The sequence below is a fragment of the Vigna radiata genome, chromosome 5 (assembly GCF_000741045.1).
Source record: "Vigna radiata var. radiata cultivar VC1973A chromosome 5, Vradiata_ver6, whole genome shotgun sequence".
Lineage (NCBI taxonomy): Eukaryota > Viridiplantae > Streptophyta > Magnoliopsida > Fabales > Fabaceae > Vigna > Vigna radiata.
Window position 1 is genome coordinate 1,568,416 of NC_028355.1, and position 19,773 is coordinate 1,588,188.

The 19,773-nt window shown below is 36.0% G+C and overlaps 3 protein-coding genes across 4 annotated transcripts in view; all 3 read left to right on the forward strand.

Annotated features, from left to right (window-relative positions):
• Positions 1–304: 304 nt before the first annotated feature.
• LOC106761172 (polygalacturonase QRT3) lies at positions 305–4,344 on the forward strand. The gene is made up of 3 exons (XM_014644690.2): positions 305–1,093; positions 1,164–1,400; positions 1,911–4,344. The coding sequence occupies exons 1-3, from the start codon at positions 842–844 to the stop codon at positions 2,934–2,936; spliced, it is 1,515 nt and encodes a 504-aa protein (XP_014500176.1). The 5' UTR covers positions 305–841; the 3' UTR covers positions 2,937–4,344.
• Positions 4,345–4,429: 85 nt separating this feature from the next.
• Positions 4,430–10,160, forward strand: LOC106762062 (cellulose synthase A catalytic subunit 4 [UDP-forming]). Its single transcript, XM_014645751.2, has 12 exons — positions 4,430–4,561; positions 4,654–4,852; positions 5,276–5,394; positions 5,524–5,590; positions 5,684–5,834; positions 6,156–6,768; positions 6,871–7,008; positions 7,448–7,573; positions 7,671–7,883; positions 7,984–8,502; positions 8,655–9,005; positions 9,299–10,160. The coding sequence occupies exons 1-12, from the start codon at positions 4,493–4,495 to the stop codon at positions 9,878–9,880; spliced, it is 3,147 nt and encodes a 1,048-aa protein (XP_014501237.1). The 5' UTR covers positions 4,430–4,492; the 3' UTR covers positions 9,881–10,160.
• An 867-nt stretch (positions 10,161–11,027) lies between these two features.
• The window catches only part of LOC111241560 (polygalacturonase QRT3-like), a 12,792-nt gene continuing 4,046 nt past the window's right edge, over positions 11,028–19,773 (forward strand). Inside the window, exons 1-2 of one of the 2 annotated variants that reach the window (XR_002667616.1) lie at positions 11,028–11,372; positions 11,502–11,728. Coding sequence is in view for 1 of the 2 variants with exons in the window: in XM_022780198.1 (XP_022635919.1) it covers positions 11,205–11,372; positions 11,502–11,654 (321 nt within the window). In the remaining variant the exon portion in view is untranslated. Of the gene's footprint in view, positions 11,373–11,501; positions 11,919–19,773 lie in introns of those variants that run through there. The other variant, XM_022780198.1, reaches the window with a different exon arrangement.

Here is a 19,773-nt window from a genome sequence, read left to right on the forward strand (position 1 = left end):
TCACATTAACTAAAAATAAAAATAAAATTAATCTTATAAATCAATTTTATAAAATTAAATTAATCTTAAAGTATATCTCTTGATAATTTTAATTTTAACCTTTATTTGGATAAAAGTACGTCAATAAGACACGTATATTGATCTACCAAGTACAATGCTGAATTTCTAAGGTTTACCCTCCTTTTTTGGTAACCCATTTTCATTTCTACCATTGACATAACTTTTTAGAAAACACAACTCAGGTTTAAATAAGGCCGCCAAGAGTCCTTTCATATTTTTCGTAATTTTTTCCAAGCAATGAATACATACCTAACAATTTACAATTTCCTTAATAACACCATCATGAATCAATGTGAGCACATTTACCTTGTCTTACAAGATTTGTATGTATTGTGGACCCCTCTATCCAATAATTCCACAATGCATAATTTAAGATCACCATACTTGTGCTTTCTTCCTATTCCAAAATACCTTTTACACAAATGTCAAATTACACAAGGTTCCAAAAGTAAGAAGTTGGTAAGTTCTTACTTTTCTGCCAGGTTAGGGAAAATGAAAAAGTCTCATGAAAAAAGTTTCACAGAATCTGCACCAGTATCATAAATGGAGGGTGTCATCTGTATGATCCAATATCAAAATGTTCAAACACATTTTCTCATTTAAGACTTAGCTACCCCACTTTTTCCCTTCTCTTCCTATTAATTACCCTTCTTTATCTCACTCATCAACCTTTCTCTCTATCTTATTTAAATCTCCACACAACAGGAATGCTTTTCTCCAACATGTTAAATTTACCCTGATCATCTCAAACCTCTCTCCAACGCCAACAACAACAACAACAATGGCAAGAAAATCCTTAGCCTGCTCCTTGCTTTTGGGGATGGCTTGTTCCATAGTAATTGGTGCATATGAAGACAGCTTGTATCCCAGAACAATTTCCAGTGACAATTATCATGAAGCAATACAACGTTTGCAGTCATTTAAGTCCTCTTTAACTACACCTGATTCCATTGCTTCTGCACCATCTTTATCACCCTTCTCATCTCTTTCTGCTCCTGTTCCTGTTCCTGCTCCTTCTCCTCTCTCACTTCAGGTAGCTCAATACACCCTTTTAGTCTCTTTTGTGGTAAAATATCAAATGTTTGATATTTTTTGTCATGCAGGGAGTGAACTATCCACGTGTGTACCATGTAACATCTTATGGTGCGGATCCAACTGGTAGTTCAGATAGCACTGAAGCACTCCTTGCAGCCATAGAAGATGCAGCCAAGGGTCCCAGTGAAGGATATTTGATGCAAGGCATCAAAAATCTTGGAGGCTCCCAGATTAATCTTGAGGGTGGAAATTACTTGATCAGCCAGCCACTGCGGTTGCCGGTGGCCGGAGTGGGGAACCTTATGGTATGCCTGTAGAAACCATTCTAGTTGTTAACTTCATTCATGAACGACTTTCTCTATGCAAATATAACTACTACCAATAAGTTATTCATTAGTGTAAAATATGAAAAGTACCTTCCAAAGTTTGTATGCTCATTACTTTTTGCCAATTGGCATTTTGTTAGTGCATTGTAATACTTTATAGTTGAGCCAAATTTAATTTGGAGGCTGGTGGTCCATGTTTTGTTCAGGATGGTGAAGCAGTTGGTCTAACTTGACTTAGAAAATAAGACTATTGCAATTAAGACTTTTGAAGAATCACTTCCTTCTTCAACCGATCCTTTATTGTCACTACTTTCTGTTCTTTTCTGAAATGGGTTTTTTCTTTTAATTTCAACCAGTATATATTACTTTAGATTGCGGAAAAGTCAAGGAAAACTGCACTGTTTTTTCTATTTGTTTATTTTAATAAGACATCCATCAAGAGATTCAAGTTTTTTACAGCTCATTTTGTACTTTGATGAAAAAATGCAGATACATGGGGGGACGATAAGAGCCTCAGATGGTTTTCCAGCAGATAGCTATATCATTGATTTGTCACCCTCTTCCAACGAAGGAAACATAAATAGTTCTTCAGATTCCTACAATTTTGAGTACATAACTCTCAAAGATCTCTTGTTGGACTCAAACTTTAGGGGAGGAGGCATTTCAGTGATAAACTCACTTCGGATTAGCATAGACAATTGTTACATCACACATTTCACCACTAATGGAATTTTAGTGGAAAAAGGCCATGAAACCTACATCAGAAACACTTTCCTTGGTCAGCATATAACTGCTGGTGGGGACAAAAATGAAAGAAACTTCTCAGGCACAGGAATAAACCTCCAGGGTAATGACAATGCCGTCACAGATGTTGTAATTTTCTCTGCTGCTATAGGAATAATTGTTACTGGTCAAGCCAACGCATTTTCTGGTGTACATTGTTACAACAAGGCCACTGGCTTTGGAGGTACAGGGATTTATTTGAAACTACCTGGATTAACACAAACTAGAATTGTGAATTCTTACATGGATTACACGAATATCGTGGTTGAAGACCCTGTTCAGTTCCATGTTTCTAGTTGTTTCTTCCTTGGTGATGCCAACATTGTCCTAAAGTCTAAGAATGGGGTTATAAATGGTGTTGATATTGTTGATAACTTGTTCTCGGGTTCCGATCATGGGGTTGAAATTGTTCAGCTGGACCAATCCAATAATCCTTTCCATCAAATTGAACGAGTTACTGTTGACAGAAACAATGCAAGAGGGATGAAGTTAAAGGCCACAGTTGCAAAAGGGTCCATGCAAGGGAATGGAACCTCATGGACCGTTGATTTTAACAATGTTTTACTTTTTCCCAACCTTATAAAACATGTTCAGTACTCTCTAAGCACCCCTGGCAGTACCTTCCCGAATCATATTCTACGGAATGTGTCTGAGAATCGTGTTGTGATTGAAACAAACGAAGCAGTGCCTGCCAGTGTTTTTGTAACGGTGGATCAAAGTGAGACAAGTTGAAGATGGTTGGAAGCTGGTGACCAAAAACTTTGGTCAAGAGTCTTGGCTCAAGAGGGAATTGTGCATACCTTAATTGTGAACTTTTTCTTTCTTTTGATCAATTTAAAGTAATAGTACCATATACTGAACACTGCTATAGGTTTAGAAGATTCAAATAGACTCAGCCACACATTATTATATTGTAATTGAAAGAAAAGCATTCCATAGAAGATATACTTCTTCAACAGTTCGTTTTTGTAAAACTAATCTCAGGTTGAATCAGTACCACAATCTTTTCACACTGTTGATATAAAAATCTCATTTAACTATTCCATCAAAAGTTTTATGGTGTGTAATGAGTACAGAATCTAAAAATCTCAATCGCTTGAAAGTAGGCTTAGAAAATAATTACAAAAATGTTCTTTCTAGAAAATTTCAACCATTTTTTCTATTTAAACCCAAGTTCCAAAATGCTCAATAGAAAGACTGATGGCTACCTACTAACCAATGGTTCGTGATTTTTGCCCCATCTTTTGTTCTGCACCCTAGAAAAAGTCTCATCTCTCTTTTGATACAGAACAAGAAAATTAAATATTGTACGTGCCAATCTGGGAAATAAATTTTGAATTGGGCTGATCTAAAAGAAAAAAAAATTGAATTGGGCTGATCTTTATATTTGCACTGTCTGCACTTTTTGTAACTTTTTTTTAAAAAAAAATGCTTCTTTACGAAAATTAATTTATATTAAATATAACTACATGGTAAAATCTAGTTTCGAAATAGGGAATCATAATATTTTTCAAATTGTGCCATCTAAAAATCTGAAAAAAATAAATCTTTTTCAAGAACCCATATATGTACATAAAATAAAGCACATGGGGAGGAAGAAATTCTTATACTATGTTTGACTCTCAAACATGCAAGACAAACAACATTTTCGAAGAAAACCAGAATAGTACATATAAAACAATTCCAAATGACTCAAAAAGTGACATATAAAACATTGGATTGACTCATGGTGCTCCCTGTATATATGTTTCCTGGTAGAAGTTGGGAGATCATGGATTTGAATACTGCACCAGTCTTTCCCTTCCTCTTAAAAGAACCATGATTTTGCGTTTGGTTGTTACCTTGGAAATTTAATGTGACATTGCAACCTGTGCAACGTGTAGCATGTGGATGAACAGGTTATAGAACTAGAAAAGACAGCTCCATTTCAGGTCTTAGATTTTGGGTTTAATGTTAGGATGAAGTTGGACGTGACATGATAACCATCTGGTGTGAGAAACCAAACATGCACCTAACTTGATCGTGTCACGTATTAAGAACTAGAAAAGAGGGTTCTGCTTGGAGTCGAAGCAAGCAAGAATATTGGAAAAGTCCTTCACACCTATCGCTCCTTCCATGACGTCTCTTAGACTCAAACTCACGACCTTCCAACGCAAGGTTTGGTACACTCTCTTACATCTCCAACCACGACCTTGATGTTTCACTCTCAACCTACCTTTTCTTATAAACCACCTTCTCCTATTCCACTCTTCCCCACCACTCCGTAACTTCCATTGCCTTGCCTTGCCATGGCCTCAAACTCCATGGCTGGCTTCATCACCGGTTCTCATGCTCATTCTTCACGTGATTCCAAGGAGGTATGTGCTCATCTTCATGTCCCATTAATCCTATAACATGTTTGTTTTCCATGCTGGTGGTTCCTAACACGTCAGATTTTGTTTCTCTGCAGCATCAGGTCCCTACCCGTCAAACTTCATCAAAAACATGTCGTGTCTGTGGTGATGAGATTGGATATAAAGAAAATGGAGAACTGTTTGTGGCTTGTCATGTGTGTGGATTTCCTGTGTGTCGACCATGTTATGAGTATGAGAGGAGTGAAGGAAACCAGAGCTGTCCACAATGCAACACTCGCTATAAGCGCCACAAAGGTTAGCTTAGTTCCATGTTTTTGTACGTTTTATTGTAATGGAAGACTTTAGATATATAGTTTCTTTGACTGTTTCTGATAGTTTTTATTAAGATTGAAGTTTCAGTTGGATTATATATATTGGTATATCGTACAACTTTTAGTTTTTTCATCAAAAATTAGTGTTGTTTGTTCCCATAAGACATTTTCAAATGAACGTAAAAGGATATAAGAGCAATTACAATTGGTAGAAACATAATATTCTGAAGATTTTCCATCACATTATGTACATTTTCTTAGAAAGTTGTAAAATCTTTATTACAAAACTTGATTATTACTGAAGTTCCAATTTGGAATTTAGAATAACAGAAAACGAATCTAAACTAATTTTGTAAGTTTGTGATACCTTGGTTTTTCTAAACCGTGGATGGTGCCTTCTGTGTAGGTTGTCCTAGAGTGGCTGGAGATGAAGAAGATAACTTCGATGCTGATGATTTTGATGATGAGTTTCCAATTAAGAATCACCGAGAAGATCTAGATCGGGAACACGATGTTAACCATGTGGTGATTTCTTATACTGAATCAAGCTTCTATAAATAAGTGAAATGTGAAAATTAAATAATCTTTTATGTATCTCAAGAAATTTGTTTGGCTAAAATGAATGACCGGAGAGATATTTTGTAATTTTTCCAGGGAAATGGGGACTATAATCAAGAGAAATTGCATCCGAATGGTCAAGCTTTCTCTTCAGCTGGGAGTGGTGAGAAACTTGTTAAATTGCTAATTATCTATTATGATGCGTTTTCTTTTTGGGTATTCTCTTTTGTTTATGTGTTGATCTATTGTTCAATAGTTACTGGCAAGGATTTTGATGGGGACAAAGATTTCTACAGCAATGCAGAATGGCAAGAAAGAGTAGAGAAATGGAAAGTCAGGCAAGAAAAAAGAGGTCTTCTAAACAAAGAAGAGGGAAAAGAAGACCAAGGTGAAGATGATGATTACATGTAAGTGATCTCTTCGATTGCTTTTTCCAGTGGATAACAAAGCCTTAACATGTGTACATTAGATTGTTTCCTTATGTTTCTTTTTCATGAATGCTAAACAATGCAAAGAATCAACTACATACATTTGTGTACCTTAAATAGTATTTTTCTCCCTATAAAATACAAGGATTATTATCTATATGTAATAGTCACATGGCTCCTAAAATATTCAATACAACATACATTGATCTTCATGTGTATTTGTTAAGAATGTACACAAAAATAAAGTAGAGCACAACACAATATTTTTACTGGAACTGATGTGCTTTTGTCACCTTACAGTTTGGCTGAAGCTAGACAACCATTGTGGCGCAAGGTTCCAATATCTTCAAGCTTAATCAATCCATACCGCATAGTGATTGTGACTAGGCTGGTCATCCTTGCTTTCTTCTTTAGATTCCGAATCTTAACTCCAGCAAATGATGCATATGCCTTGTGGCTAATCTCTGTTATATGTGAGATATGGTTTGCACTGTCATGGATTCTTGATCAGTTCCCCAAGTGGTTCCCCATCACTCGAGAGACTTACTTGGATCGCTTGGCCTTAAGGTTTGAGCGTGAAGGGGAACCTAACCAACTAGCTCCAGTTGATTTCTTTGTGAGTACTGTGGACCCTCTGAAGGAACCTCCCATTATAACAGCCAACACTGTCCTTTCAATCCTCGCTGTTGACTACCCTGTTGACAAGGTCAGCTGCTATGTCTCAGATGATGGTGCATCCATGCTTCTGTTTGATTCCTTGGCAGAAACTGCTGAGTTTGCAAGAAGATGGGTTCCCTTTTGCAAGAAGTATAACATAGAGCCAAGGGCTCCCGAGTTTTACTTTTCTCAGAAAATTGATTACTTAAAAGATAAGGTGCAACCTACGTTTGTGAAGGAAAGAAGGTCCATGAAGGTGTGATATACTTGAGCTAAACAAGTTGTTTCTGGTTTTATTTTTCTAGTGTCAACATGCTTAGAGGCTTGTGGTAAAACTTGTGTGTTTGCTCCACTGCAGAGGGAATATGAAGAGTTTAAGGTGAAAATTAATTCTTTGGTAGCAAAGGCTCAAAAGAAACCTGAGGAAGGGTGGGTGATGCAGGATGGAACTCCATGGCCAGGGAACAACACTCGTGATCATCCAGGAATGATTCAGGTTTGACTATTAAATCCTCTTGTTAGTTCTTTCTTTTAGGTACTTTTCCTTATCTTGCAATCAGGGAACAGAACAAACTACAATAGAAGTGCCTTGCATTTATGCATGATCAGTAGCCATTGAACAATGCTCCCTTCCCTTTTGCTTCTTAGATAGTAGATTTTAAAGGAAAACATGGGACTTATTTATTACACTTTTTCTTCAAATGTCAACATGATGTTTACTGTTGAAAAGTTTTACATTTTGTACCTTAATTCCTAGGATGCAACTTAAATAGTTTTGAGCAACTTTACTTGAAATTCATTGGTTTGAAGATGAAATCTATTATATGGCCTCTCCCTATATCAAATTTTCTAGGCTTGCTTGATTAATAATTAGTATCAATTATTATCAGGAATAATTGTCATCAACTGATATGGCTCCTGGACTTACTTTGCAGGTATATTTAGGAAGTGCTGGTGCACTAGATGTTGAAGGCAAGGAATTGCCACGACTTGTGTATATTTCACGTGAAAAACGACCTGGTTATCCACACCACAAGAAGGCCGGTGCCATGAATGCTTTGGTAAGAACAAAAACTTGATATTGTATTATTTAGTTCTAATAGACCGAAACATTAGAAACTGATTTTTAACTCTTCTACTGTTGTGTATCCTCCAAAGGTTCGAGTTTCTGCTGTGCTTACGAATGCACCATTCATGTTGAATTTGGATTGTGATCACTACGTCAATAATAGCAAGGCAGTAAGAGAGGCTATGTGCTTTTTAATGGACCCCAACCTTGGGAAGAAGTTGTGCTATGTTCAATTTCCACAAAGATTTGATGGTATTGATCGCCATGATAGATATGCTAATCGCAACACTGTGTTCTTTGATGTAAGATCATTCTACTAAAAATTAATTTCACAAGTATGTGCAAATTTTATCTCAATGGCTGATTTTGAACGATTTATCTTCAATATTGCTTTCATTATAGATCAACATGAAAGGGCTTGACGGGATTCAAGGTCCAGTATATGTTGGTACTGGAACTGTGTTCAACAGGCAGGCATTGTATGGTTACGATCCACCCGTGTCGGAGAAAAGACCAAAGATGCATTGTGACTGTTGGCCATCATGGTGTTGCTTTTGTTGTGGTGGTTCAAGAAAGTCCAAGTCAAAAAAGAAATCAGGAAAAGGTCTCTTCAGTGTGTTCTCCAAGAACAAAAACAAAAAGAAAATGATGGGGAAAGATTATGTTAGAAAAGGGTCAGGGTCCATGTTTGATCTTGAAGAGATTGAAGAAGGGCTTGAAGGGTATGAGGACTTGGAGAAATCATCCCTCATGTCCCAGAAAAGTTTTGAGAAACGATTCGGGCAATCACCAGTCTTCATTGCTTCCACCTTGATGGAAAATGGAGGACTTCCAGAAGGCACAAATAGCCAATCATTGGTCAAGGAGGCCATTCATGTTATAAGCTGTGGTTATGAAGAGAAGACTGAATGGGGAAAAGAGGTAAAGCCATTCATCTCAAAACAATGCAACATTTGGATTTTCTTCATGCTTTGCACATTAGATAGGCTAATAAATTTTAGTTTAAACAATTCACTTGATCTTTGTATTGATGATGTTCCTATTAAGTTTTGGCAAATGTGTTTCTTCTACAGATTGGTTGGATTTATGGGTCAGTCACAGAAGATATTTTGACTGGATTCAAGATGCATTGTAGAGGATGGAAATCAGTATATTGCATGCCAAAGAGACCAGCTTTCAAGGGATCTGCCCCAATAAATCTATCAGATAGGTTGCACCAAGTTCTGAGGTGGGCTCTTGGTTCTGTTGAGATTTTCCTTAGTCGCCACTGCCCCTTGTGGTATGGTTATGGAGGAAAACTCAAGTACCTAGAGAGACTAGCTTACACGAATACCATTGTTTATCCATTCACCTCCATTCCTCTTCTTGCCTACTGCACAATTCCTGCTGTGTGTCTCTTGACTGGAAAGTTCATCATTCCCACTGTAAGTACCACACAACACAACCATAAAGGAAAAAACGTATATACAGTTTCTTAGGTGCCTTTTGGTGTTGCTCTGCAACTATATTGACCTTTAATGCAATCTTCTATAATACTTCAATCTTTTATTGGAGAATAGTACCGAAGACCTACAGAATGCATCTAGTTTTGTCCAAATAAAATTTGCTTGTGATTACTAAGATTGATCATCTGCTTTCACCTATGATTAACATAACAAGAAGAAAATGGAAGGTCAATACATATTCTGAATATGAGCTTGTTTTTTCTTGTGTACAGCTGACAAACCTTGCTAGCGTTTGGTTTATGGCTCTTTTTATCTCCATCATTTTAACAAGTGTGCTTGAGCTCCGATGGAGTGGCGTTACAATTGAAGCCCTGTGGAGAAATGAGCAATTTTGGGTGATTGGAGGCGTTTCTGCTCACCTTTTTGCTGTGTTTCAAGGTCTGCTCAAAGTTCTTGCTGGAGTAGACACGAATTTCACAGTGACAGCAAAAGCAGCAGAAGACACTGAGTTTGGAGAGCTCTATCTCTTTAAGTGGACCACTCTTCTGATCCCTCCAACCACTCTGATAATCTTGAACATTGTTGGTGTTGTGGCTGGAGTGTCTGATGCAATAAACAATGGGTATGGTTCATGGGGACCTCTGTTTGGGAAGTTGTTCTTTGCCTTTTGGGTCATTGTTCACTTGTACCCTTTCCTCAAAGGTCTAATGGGAAAGCAAAACAGGACTCCTACCATTGTGGTGTTGTGGTCAATCCTTCTAGCATCTATTTTCTCATTGATTTGGGTCAGGATTGATCCCTTCTTGCCCAAGCAAACAGGTCCTGTGCTTAAACAATGTGGGGTGGAATGCTGAGACTGTCAATGCTCCAAACTCATTTGACGAGTAATGGCACTTTTGTGCATCATTTTATTTTTCTTATTGCTATTGAGTGGTTTGCTTTGATGAGAACAATTATCTCTGTACATATATAGTCTTCTTGAAGGAGAAAATTTGAGTCTGATTGGAATGTATTCATTTCATCATACAACAGAACCATATATCATACCAATGTCATTGTTTGGAAAAAACTTATATTGAGTTTTGATGATAGCAGTTGATTTTTCATCTATTAGAACTTCATTCTTGAGAATAAGACTCTGTTTTTTGCCAACTTCATATGAACTTGCTGCAGAGGGCCAGAGCAAAGTCCAAATTATCTTATTTATAACTGAAATAATGATATATGAAATCCAATGTTTCAAAAAGATTACTTAATCCTGGTTTTCATTTTTACATCAGTTGGCACACTTTTATAAATGAATTGATAAAAATAATACTTTTCAGGTTAAATATATAATTTATTCCTTGTATATGTAGTGAACATTGTCAATTTGATCTGTGCAAGAACTTATTAAGTGGTTCCTATATGTACAAAATGTTCTATCATATGATTGAACAAATTAGGAAAGCTATACCCACATAAAAAAGGCGATACTTTAATATTGCACACACTCATAACTCGTCTTATATGTATAAAGATCAACATAATATGTAAAAGAAGAAAAATGAGAAATTGACAACTTTTCTCTGATCTACAACAAATTAATAACTCTTTTGTAATAATAAAATTTAAAAATCATCTTCCACTCATATCCATACCCTTGTAAAAGGAAAATAACATTTTAACATCATTTTTTTTGACACTGCACACGTGTCAAAATGTGGTTGGACGATTTCAAATTAAAAAAATAAACTTTAGTTTTTCTCTTCCAAATATACCCCTGACTCAACTTTTTTAATTTGAAATCGTCCAATCGCATTTTGACACGTGTGCAATGTCAAAATAGTGTCAAAAAATGGTGTTAAAATATCATTTTCCCTTGTAAAAAGATTGTATATATACAAAATAAAAAATTCGGAAACAGTATAACTGATGAAAAGAATATTTTTTTTTTCTGAAAGAAAGAGCAGGTTACCGTTGGAATGCATTTAATTGTGAAGCGTGGGTGTCTTTATAAAAGCTCATGAGGAACATGCGCAAGGACAGGGACAAGTCAAAAGCATGTTTCAGAAAAGAGGAAGAAATGAAGTGTCTTGAAGTGCTTATAGCTACCCCTTCAGAGTGTCTGTCTGTTCTTAATGTTTCTTCGACAAACCAAATTCTACACTGTAAATTTGTTTCCACCCTCCCAAAACTATGAGATGCTCAATGTTGGTATATCTCTTTCTGGTAGCACAAGAAGTCACATGCTTCGACAAACATGCACCACCATTGTCCCATTTCAGGATCAAATTTAAGGATAGAATGGCCTTGGCCGTTGCCGTATCATCCCAGCCACCCTCTGCATCTCCATCTACCAAGATGGTATGTCATACTGTTTCTTTCTTTCTTTCTTTGTTACTATGCAGATTTTGGACTGAAAACATAGAAAAGGTTTTCTTTTTGTAAATGTTTTGTCTTTATTTGCATGGTGCTGGTTTTGTATATGGTTAGAGTGGGAGAGTGGTGTATCCAGCTGAGTATGGTGCAGACCCCACAGGGGAAGATGAGAGCAGTGATGCAATTGTGAAAGCTGTTGAAGATGCTTTTGGGATTGAGAGTGAAGTTGAGCTGGTAGCAGGAATTAGAGACCTTGGAGGGGTTTGATTGATCTGCAAGGTGGAAACTACAGAATCAGCAAGCCCATCAAATTTCCTTCTTCTGGGGGTGGCAATCTTGTGGTCAGCATTTCTCTCTTCTTCCTCTTTTCATGCTTAACTTTTTGGTATACTTTAGTGCCATACTTCTGTTCTCTTGATTTGGTGCCATACTTCTGTTCTCGAGTTACTTCCATTCTCTTGAGTTGGTGTTTACTTTCGTTGAAATGTATGAAGCTTAACATGAAACAAATTTGATAAAGAAAGAACCATATCAGCCATGAAACCAGCAATTACGTTTATTTAACTGAAACACCTGTATAATAAAAATGGCAAAAGGTTTATTATTACTAATGTCACCTGTTTTACTTTGTTTAGTAATAAAGGAAAACTTCAGTATTGTGACTTATGATATTGATAACATTAAATATTTTTTATTACAGGGCAGAGAAAAATGTAAGCGAGACATTTTTTCCCACATAAGAGGAAATTTTTTCTCTAACATGACAGCCGTTCAGTTTTGTTTTTACACTATGCATTACTTTTAACCCCAATTAACATATTTTGATAGCACACATTGACTATCATTGTGCCCGTCGTCTCCTGAAATGGCTGGCTGGTGTTGAACAATTTTTGTTCTTCTTCGTGTTAGAATAAATGTTACATTATATAAATAATAAATTATTTAACGAAAATATTTATTAATTTTATCTGTGGAAGACAAACATACTCCTGTAGAAGATGATTGCGGGCACATCTTATAATTATTGTTAAAACTGACGCATAACTCTTTCAGTCACTTCTGTAGTCACATCTCGTCCTAAATTTTGTACTAAGCTCCGTCCTAAGCTTTTTTTGAGATCTCTTCTGTTAGCCTTTGTTTATACTCTTGGTTGTGTACGTATGAAGTCTGATACGAGAAACTCCCAAAATAATCTCTAATGCCTACTCCAGTACCAGCAGCACGCACTCGTCCAGGGTGCTCAAATCGTCCAATTGCAGTGGTAAGAATATCCTGGCGACCCTCTAGAGTAAATTGACTTTGGGAGCTCTGTTCAACCAAGGAGTCCTGTAACATAAAAAAACACCATAATTCTTTACAAAGTTCAATGTAACATGTATAATGAAACTATTATTATTTTAGGAATAGTGATAACTTACAATTCTTTTAGATATTTCTCGTGCAGTCTCAGAAGAGTAGGTGTCTGATGATCTTAAACGAGTTAACTTCCACTTTTCATACCAAGAAGGTGGAGAAGGAGGCTGAGGGTGCCTACCACCCTCAAATGATGGTCTACCTTCTATCTTTTGCTTGAGGATTTTCTCCTCAAGCTTCCTATACCCACCACGAGATAATAAGTTAGGGTTTTTATTTTGAGCACTTATTCCTTGTGCTTTGGTTCTTATTTCCAGTCACATATAATTAATTAGTTCATATGATATAAATTTGTTAATGAGGAATTGAATAATATCAACAACTATATTAACTTGTCATGCTTCTAATGTCCAACTCTCTACAAAGAGGTGCCAAGTTTCCTCATCAATGGTCTTGTATTTTTTGCACATGCAGACTTATTTTTTTTGGCTCCAAATACATATCTCGATGTCAACTTAGTCTTAAAATCCCGAAATTTTTCAGCAATAGATTATAAACACTTATTTCTAAGTGTTGCGACATTTGGAATGACAAATGTCATTTGCAATAAACATAATGAAGTTGTACTAGTACAAAATTATCAATATAAACCAACTATAAATCAAATTATATTTATTAACTTACCAATAGATCATTCCATATAATGTTTTGATCAACCTCGAACACATGATCAAACGATGGAGTAAGAATATTAATCCTATCATGCGCCAATACTCCAAGGTATGATCTGAAGACATCTGCATTTTGGTAAGATGCCATGATAACAATTGATTTAACGTGTTTGTGTGTATATTTTGTGAACAAATCAACTCCTTCATAACTTTTACCTTGTTTTATTCTCAAGTTTAGTGTGTTTTCTAGTTTTCTTGTGTTTTATTTAGTATATGCTTGTTTTTACCTCTAATATCTTTGTTTGAGTGTGTGAAATAAATGAATAGGAAGCAATTCTAGTGGAGGAAAACAAACAAGAACTCAAGAGAACATGATTTTGGATAAGAAAAGATCAATTTGAAGCAAATACGCATGTTGGACACCTTTGGAGCAAGCGGATCTGTAGAGAAAGAGAAAAATATGCAATGCAGAAAAATCAGGCTCGGGCCCACCAAAAGGGGGCTGAGTGCCCCAGAAGGGGGCTGGGCGCCCTTCCATTTGCAGATTCACTACAGACTTGGCGCCTGGGCGCCCAAAAAGGGGGCTGGGTGCCCTTCAACTCGCAGATTCACCCAAAACTTCGCGCCTGGGCGCCCCAGAAGGGGGGCTAGGTAATGTGAATGTTTTGTTTGCTTCAAATTGATCTTTTTCTCTTTCTCTACAGATCTGCTTGCTCCAAAGGCGTCCAACATGGATATTTGCTTCAAATTGATCTTTTCTTATCCAAAAACATCTTTCCTTGAGTTATTGTTTGTTTTCCTCCACTAGAATTGCTTCCTATTCATTTATTTCACACACTCAAACAAAGAGATTAGAGGTAAAAACAAGCATATACTAATTAAATCACAAGAAAACTAGAAAACACACTAAAGTTGAGGATAAAACAAGGTAAAAGTTATGAAGAAGTTGATTTGTTCACAAAATACACACACAAACACGTTAAATCAACCGTTATCATGCCACACCAGTGATCACATTAACATCCAAAGGTGTTCTTTCACCACTATTTTTTCTGATCATCAATTGTCTCAACCTGGTGGCTCCTTTAGTAGGTCTGGATGAGGGAGTCTCATCCCCTGACAAATGTGGGTGGTCAACCATATATCTTTCAAAATAAATAACAACATGAAATATTAATAGAAGAGTTATGTAATATCATATAATTTAACAAAACATGTAATATGGGTCATATGAAATATTAATAAAAGTCTTATGTAATATTTATAAAAAACTTAATATTTGAAATTCATACATAAATATATGGATTGGTCAAATGTATATTCTCACATTATGATCTGACCGAATTGCATGAACATTGTCAACTAAAGGGTGGTCATCCAAATTTGTCGTTGTTTTAAATGAATGGTTGTCAGCAATATGAATATTAATCAGATTGTCTTCGTTAACTTCAATTTGTTTTTTTTTTCCTTGAAGAGAGACATACCAATGATCAAATGCAAGATCTTTGACATAAAAAACCTGAGATGCTTGATGTACTCTGATAAATTGTTCATCTTGATAACCAACATTTTGAAAATCAACTAGTGTCATACCTGATTCATCTATTTTCACACCACTCTTATTATCAAACCACTTACATTTGAACAATGGAACAAAAAACTTAGTGTAACCAACCTCTCATATCTCTTCTATTATACCATAATATCTCATTGATCCAAGTATAAGATTTTGGTCTTTTGATGTGGAGAATTTGAGCGACTCAACTTGTAGACTGACTCTAGTATTTTGTACTTTGCTTTTATCATCCAAAGTCTTCATATAGAATATGCAATTACTGATTTCATAACCTATACAACATACGATGTCAAACTTTAAACCATTTGCAAGCCACAACAAAGTTTGAGAAGAATGTGGCTCTTTGTCAACTTCAGATTTGAACCAAGACATAAATGTTCTGTTATGCTCCATCAACTGCCATTTCTCTTATTGTCTTGGATTTTTATTCTTCACAATGACGTTGTGTGCTTGCAAAAAAAGGGGACCACCTTATATGTGTCATTCAATATATAAAGATGTGGTTGCAACAATTCTTCGTGATCTTTCATCACCACATTCACACCTTGGATGCTTTTACTTGTAGAACATTTATTCAATCATGATGTGCGAGGAACTCCTATTGGATTTGTTGAAGTCATGTAATCTGAATAAGACTCGATACTTTCTTCAGCAATATACCTTTCAATTATTGAACCTTCAAGACGATATGAATTTTTAACGTACCATTTCAAAATCTTCATATAACGCTTAATAGGATACATCCATCTTAAGTATACCGGTCCGCACAACTTGATTTCTCTAAACAAATGAACAAGTAAATGTATCTATCGCAACCAGAATCGCGACGGGACGACGATCCAAAAAAGAAAACGGTTTTGAAAAAGTTTTTGGAGTCGCCACTGTAGTTTATTCTGGAAAACTACGGAAAGACCATAAAAAAATAAAGCATGGTCTACGAAAACCGGATTTTAGGTCCGGGAGTCAGTTACGTGTAGGGAAGGTACTAACACCCTACAACGCCTACCCGAAGGCAGTACCTTTAATTAAATACACGAATGATGATGTGAGTTTCAAAATGCTTAACTATATCCCCAAGAAAACAACACTTTAAAGAAACAAAAAATATATATATTTTTTAATTTTTGAGCCCGACATGGATTGACCTTGCTCCTATGTATTCTCAAAGTGAGAAATCAGGGTTATGTAATTCTAGCTGAAAGATTGTTTGTTGTTTGAAAGAGGGATGTTTCGTGTTTTGCTATTTTTATATGAGGAAGGGAAAAGGTTTCCAGCACAAGGACGACGCGTGTGGTCACACGTGTGTTTTATCCTTTAAAACATATTTTTGTATATTATTTTTTTAGAAGAAAGGAAAAAGGTTTCAGGCACAAGGACGACGCGTGCGGTCACACGTGTGCTTTAACCTTAAAAACATATTTTTATATATTATTTTTTAAAAGCATGGGAAAAGGTCTCCGGCACAAGGAGGACGCGTGCGGTAACACTTGTGCTTTAACCTTTAAAACATATTTTTGTATATTTTTAAAAGAAAGGAAAAAGGTTTCCAACACAAGGACGACGCGTGCGGTCACACATGTGCTTAACCTTTGAAACATTTTTTTGATTATTTTCTAAAAGAAAGAATGATATTAAGCACTAGGACGATGCGGACGATCACACGAGTGCTCATACAATTATTTACTTATTTAGGAAAATTTGAGAGTATTGAGTGTTAGGCTGATGCGGATGATCACACGAACACTCATACCATTATTTAATACTTTCTTATTTTTATTATTTTTTTACTTTTACTATTTTTTTTTGCAAATAGAACTTGTATCCACATTTCAAGTCTAAACACATGCAAACAAAGTATTTTGCTTGGTTACTCCGAAACACACGGGAACCATTTCTCCAAAACATTACAGCTAATTAAGAACCTATTCAACTATATAACAAACCCCTGCATAGTAAGGATGAAATTTTATAACAAAAAGTAAATTCATCTGAGAAATCAATTTGGAACTTTTTTTAACAAGCTAACAACTAATGCAGTAGCAAATAACATTGTCCATACGTTCTTAGTCTTGTCTCCTTTCTTCAACTTGTCTACCTTGTTCTTCTCCTCGTCATACAATTTCTTCATGTTTTCTTTCTCCATTTTCTCTTCCTCTAAAGCAGTTTTATAATACTCGACTTCTAAAAGATGCTTTCTTTCTCCATTTTCTCTTCCTCTAGAGCAGTTTTATAATTCTCAGCTTCTGAAAGGATGTTTTCTTTCTCCATTTTCTCTTCCTCTAGAGCAGTTTTATAATTCTCAGCTTCTGAAAGGATGCTTTCTTTCTCCATTTTCTCTTCCTCTAGAGCAGTTTTATAATTCTCAGCTTCTGAAAGGATGCTTTCTTTCTCCATTTTCTCTTCCTCTAGAGTAGTTTTATAATTCTCGACTTCTGAAAGGATGTTTTCTTTCAGAACTTTCTCTACATTCTTTTCCTCTATAAGCTTCTTGTTTTCTTCTTTAAGCTTGTTGATTCTCTACTTCATCAGGTTGGTTCGAAAAGTTGAAGTCACTGTATTTTCACTGTGGATGGCCACGAATTTGCCGCAGGAGCGGCTTAACTCTGACTGGAGAGTGTCAATATTTCGGAGACACTCTTGAATATCTTCGAGAGAGGAATCGTCACTTGCCATGGTTTGTGTTTAGGAAAATGAGTGCCCTAGTTTGGTGTCATCTGGTCTTAGGAGGATCAGGAGGATACTTTCTTAAGATGGTGCAAATGTAACATGGATGTGGCACCGGATAGGTTACAACTGCAGAGCATGGCGAAAAATGAGTCAAAATCATTCAAAGAGTATGCCCAAAGGTGGAAAGAGTGTTACTCAAGGAAAGTCTCTTATGAGTGAAAACGAGATGGTTGACACATTCCTAAATACTCTGTAATCACCCTTTTGTGAGACTATGACGAGCAGTGTTTCCCTAAACTTTGCAAACTTGGTGATAATTAGATAAAGAATTGAAATTGGTGTGAGGATTCGAAAGATCGCGCAAAGTCATACTATGACGGCAAATGTGAACAAGTCGGATTTAAGCTTGGGAAGAAGATAGAAGACGAAAGAAAAAAAAAAGAAGAAAAGGCAAACCCAAAAAAAGGAAGAAGAAAAAATTGAAAAACAAAAATAAGATGAAGGCAATCTTGAGTCATTTGTCTTTCATGCAAGTCGTCAAACTCTTGTTCTTTTGAAAATAGCAAAAAAAGTGAATAATCAAAAAGAAAAATTGTGGTTTCAGACTTTTTCGAGGTCAAATGTGTAATAAAAAATAACAATTTGACGTTTTTTCTCGAGATGTTTGTGCACATGTTGCTTGAAAACCTTCACCTTTCACTTTTCCAAAATAAAGCATCTTCTCCAACAAACACTGTCATTGCCCTCAGTAACAAAAACCTTTACACTAGGGCAAATTGACTTCGCCAAAGTTATCCTCGCTTACGTTAGTTGGGTGATCCCTGAATCCATTGAGGCAAACAAAAGAACAAAAGAATTGTAAAAAAAAAAATAAGTCCACTAGATTGAAAACCCGAAAGGGCAGTCTAGAAAGAAAAAAGAAAAACGACTCATTTGAGGTCATCTAATCATATAATTAATCTTTTGAAAATAAAGCAATCAGAGTTCAAAGTGATGTGTGGGCTTCGTTTCTTTATCTAAAAAGCAAAAATATATCCATTGTCACCCCGTTTGAGCCAAAAATAAATTCGTTTTCAAAAATTTTCCCAAACAAGGGTTATCGTCAGTAGGAGTCAACTCGAGATGCAAATGAAGAGCACTCATCAAACAAAGAGAATCCATCAAATAGAGTGAATAAAAAAACAAAAAGAACAAAAAAATCACAAAGTGAAGTTGAGCAAAAAGAATGAAAATCAAAGTTCAAGAAAAAGCAAAGTGTTCAAAAAGTCAAATAGTTGATGCAATGCCTAGATGATAATCCTTGTTCCAAAAAATATAACCGACAAACATTCATTTGAGCCTTTATACCCTTTCTTCTAATACCTTTTAGCCTTTAGCCACGTTATAAGCCTAATAAAGTCCACACAGATTGGATGATATTTGCTCAAATTTTCATAAAGCTTAATTTTGCGATAAGACGAAATGACTTTCAATGTATCGTAAAAAAAAAGTTGAAAATGAATGATTGAAAACAAGAAAAAAGAGAGAAAAAAGCAATGTCTAAGAAGAGGAGATCTCCCTACCAATTAGCAAGAAGCGTGCAAAGAAAAAAAAGAAAATCAAACCAATTGGGGCCATCCTTTTAGCCGATTCTTTTCATGCCCACTATCTTTTCCGAATAGAACCTCCATCCCAACTCACGCATAATACCTAAATCAGCGGGCACCATCACGTCTTCATCCACCACCATATCCAAACCCCAGCTCATTTTCCCAAACACAAACCATGGCGAGTGACGATTCCTCTCTCGAAGATATTCAAGAGTGTCTCCGAAATATTGACACTCTCTAGTCAAACTTAAGCTGCTCCTGCGACAAATTCGTGGCCATCCATAGTGAAAATACGGTGACTTCAACTTTCCGGACCAACCTGATGAAGGAGAGAAGCAACAAGCTTGAAGAAGAAAACAAGAAGCTTGTAAAGGAAAAGAATGTAGAGAAAGTTTTGAAAGGATATCCTTTCAGAAGTCGAGAATTATAAAACTACTCTAGAGGAAGAGAAAATGGAGAAAGAAAGCATCCTTTCAGAAGCTGAGAATTATAAAACTGCTCTAGAGGAAGAGAAAATGGAGAAAGAAAGC